The sequence below is a fragment of the Limulus polyphemus genome, unplaced genomic scaffold, assembly GCF_000517525.1.
Source record: "Limulus polyphemus unplaced genomic scaffold, Limulus_polyphemus-2.1.2 Scaffold2745, whole genome shotgun sequence".
In the NCBI taxonomy this organism is placed as follows: Eukaryota; Metazoa; Arthropoda; class Merostomata; order Xiphosura; family Limulidae; genus Limulus; species Limulus polyphemus.
In genome coordinates, this window is record NW_013668355.1 from 67,055 (window position 1) to 69,539 (window position 2,485).

At 28.7% G+C, this 2,485-nt stretch overlaps 1 protein-coding gene across 1 annotated transcript in view; it reads left to right on the plus strand.

Annotated features, from left to right (window-relative positions):
- The window catches only part of LOC106467804 (protein expanded-like), a 40,497-nt gene that overhangs the window by 4,940 nt on the left and 33,072 nt on the right, over positions 1-2,485 (plus strand). The window contains exon 2 of the mRNA XM_022396001.1: positions 1,966-2,056. Within this exon, the coding sequence (XP_022251709.1) occupies positions 1,966-2,056 (91 nt within the window). The remainder of the gene's footprint in view (positions 1-1,965; positions 2,057-2,485) is intronic.

Genomic DNA, 2,485 nt, shown 5'->3' on the forward strand with positions numbered 1-2,485 from the left:
AAGATTAATACACACAGTTTTCTTTTTTAACGATAAATACATTTTAATATACACATAACAATACAATTTACAATAACAGTTATTACAACTAGTTTTTATAAACAATGATTTATAAACAAAAGTTTCACAAACTTACAAGCAATATAAAGTCTTCCTTTTAGTCTGAAACTTCTTTGATATCTTATCGAGTGTTCACGATGAGCGAGTGGATTAAGAGTTGACGTAGGTATAATTCATTTAACAGGAAGCTAGCTAGCTTTGTCCTTCGCTATTCACCAGCCATTTATATATAATGTTTTTGTAAAAATACTAATGTCCGGTGAGAATCCACTGAGGTTAAATGATTTGTAATGTTTGAACTTTGTAAATGCTCCTGGTCAAATATCATAGGTTTTCCAATTGATAAGTGTTATAACAATCACAGCTTCCAAAGTTTATAGCACACTGACTAATAATAGATACTCGTCTTTTTTGGCATGTCACGTTGGTTATATTTATAGGTGTGTCGGAGGCTTTCTAGAATATTTAGCTTTACATAACAATACTGGCTACATTTAAGCGTTTACTTATATACATATACTGTTGATTCTTACTCAAGAACAAATTGAACAAAGTTCATAGTATTTATTTATGATGCCAACATCTGCTGCTTGGAAGTATTTTTTTTCATATGCTACACACATAGTAATCTTAATTTTAGATATGTTTGTGTAAAGTATCTAAATAAATTAAACAGCTATTGTGCACAGGTAAAAATGTTAAAAATATTAAAAATTAACATACATTAAATGGTTGCACAATAAGTGAACTTTATTATAAACAGGGCACAACCCTAAAAAGATTCTACATGTTTCAGTTTCATTCCATACCACTATCATCAGGAGTAATAGTTAAAGTCAGATACTGACTTGTATATCTACATCACCTCAATTTGCATAACCTTGCATTACACTCTCAGCACATCTCGACTTCGAACACAGCCATCCTTGGTAAGATTACAAAACAGATTTACAGTATTTCATTTCATACACACCTGGACCACCACCTTTATTCAGAATAATGTTTTTGTTTTTCTCAATTTTTACTGATTTTGTAATAGTAAAATTAAGGCTTGGTGTAATATATTTAAGGGCAAAACAAATGTACATAATGCATATATATAATATTCAATTCTCATATTGCTTTTTTAAATCCTAAATCTGAATAAAAATGTTTTAAAAAAGTAAGTGTTTCTTAGATGTTAATTACTGAGACATAAAATGTATTTGTATACACTGGATAACAAATCCTATAACATGATAAACTGGGTAGCGTTTGAACTACATCAGTTCTTATTAGCCCAGCAATATCAGTGATACAAGCATTTTATTGGAAATGAGCTAAAGAGTCTCAGGTATGGGAGATATCTTGGTTTACTGTAGATTTAGCACACTTTTGTGCTCTGTGATATTGAAAGAGTTCAAGACATTCAAGCTTTACAGTACTTGGGTTTTGTTTACTTTTGGATGATATAAAATTAAATGTGAAACTTATTTTAATCTATATCACTGAAAGATGATATAGAAAAACAAACAAACTTGGTAATAAATCTAGATAGCCTTAAACTCTCACTTGCTATAAAAAGTAAAAAGAGATTATTGTATAAACATACACCATGTTCAATATTGTATGTAAAGATAATTACTTAAGAGTTTAAGATGTGCAAAAAATATATTTTTGTAAATGGTTTCAAAGAAAATAACTTTTTTTTTATAGCTGTTTTTGAACTTTTATATATTTTAAGAATTTGTAATTGCTTGTAAAATACAGCATTCTGTGAGTAGATTGGTATTAAATCTAAAGTTTTGCTCACAAACTACACTTCTTGAAATTTGTGTAAGCTTGAGATCTGAAAATGACTTCATAATACTTTAAAAAATGTGAATCATGTTTTACATTCATTTAATGATTAGTTATAACACACAGGTCACATGTAAAGGACAGGAGTTGTTTTTACAAGTGTGTAACTACTTGGGTTTTACTGAAACAAAGCTGTTTGGTCTGGCTTTAGTGATCAGTAAGTAAGCACATTTTCATTTATTTTTTCACTCTATATGCATTGTATAATTTGTATGTATCTGTAATAATTTTCTAAATTAATTTAATGAAACAATTGTATTTAATTATTTTATGCTACACAGTTGTTAGGTTTTAACAGAAAACTTCAACTTTTCAAGTCCATATAATATTTTGGATACAGTGTGAAGTTATTGTTTTCTCCAGTATTAAAAGAGTTATGTACAGCATATACTATCTTGTTCAGTTGCCAAATACAAATTCACCACTTTCCTAGAAATTCTGTCCAATCTGATTCATATTGTTACATAAGTTGTAATAAATTAACTTAGAACAATTTAATGCAATATGTTTTTAAAATAAGACCCAAAACTCGAGCGCTTTCGAATAGTTGACTATTCTTCTTCAGGGGAACAACTATTCGAAAGCG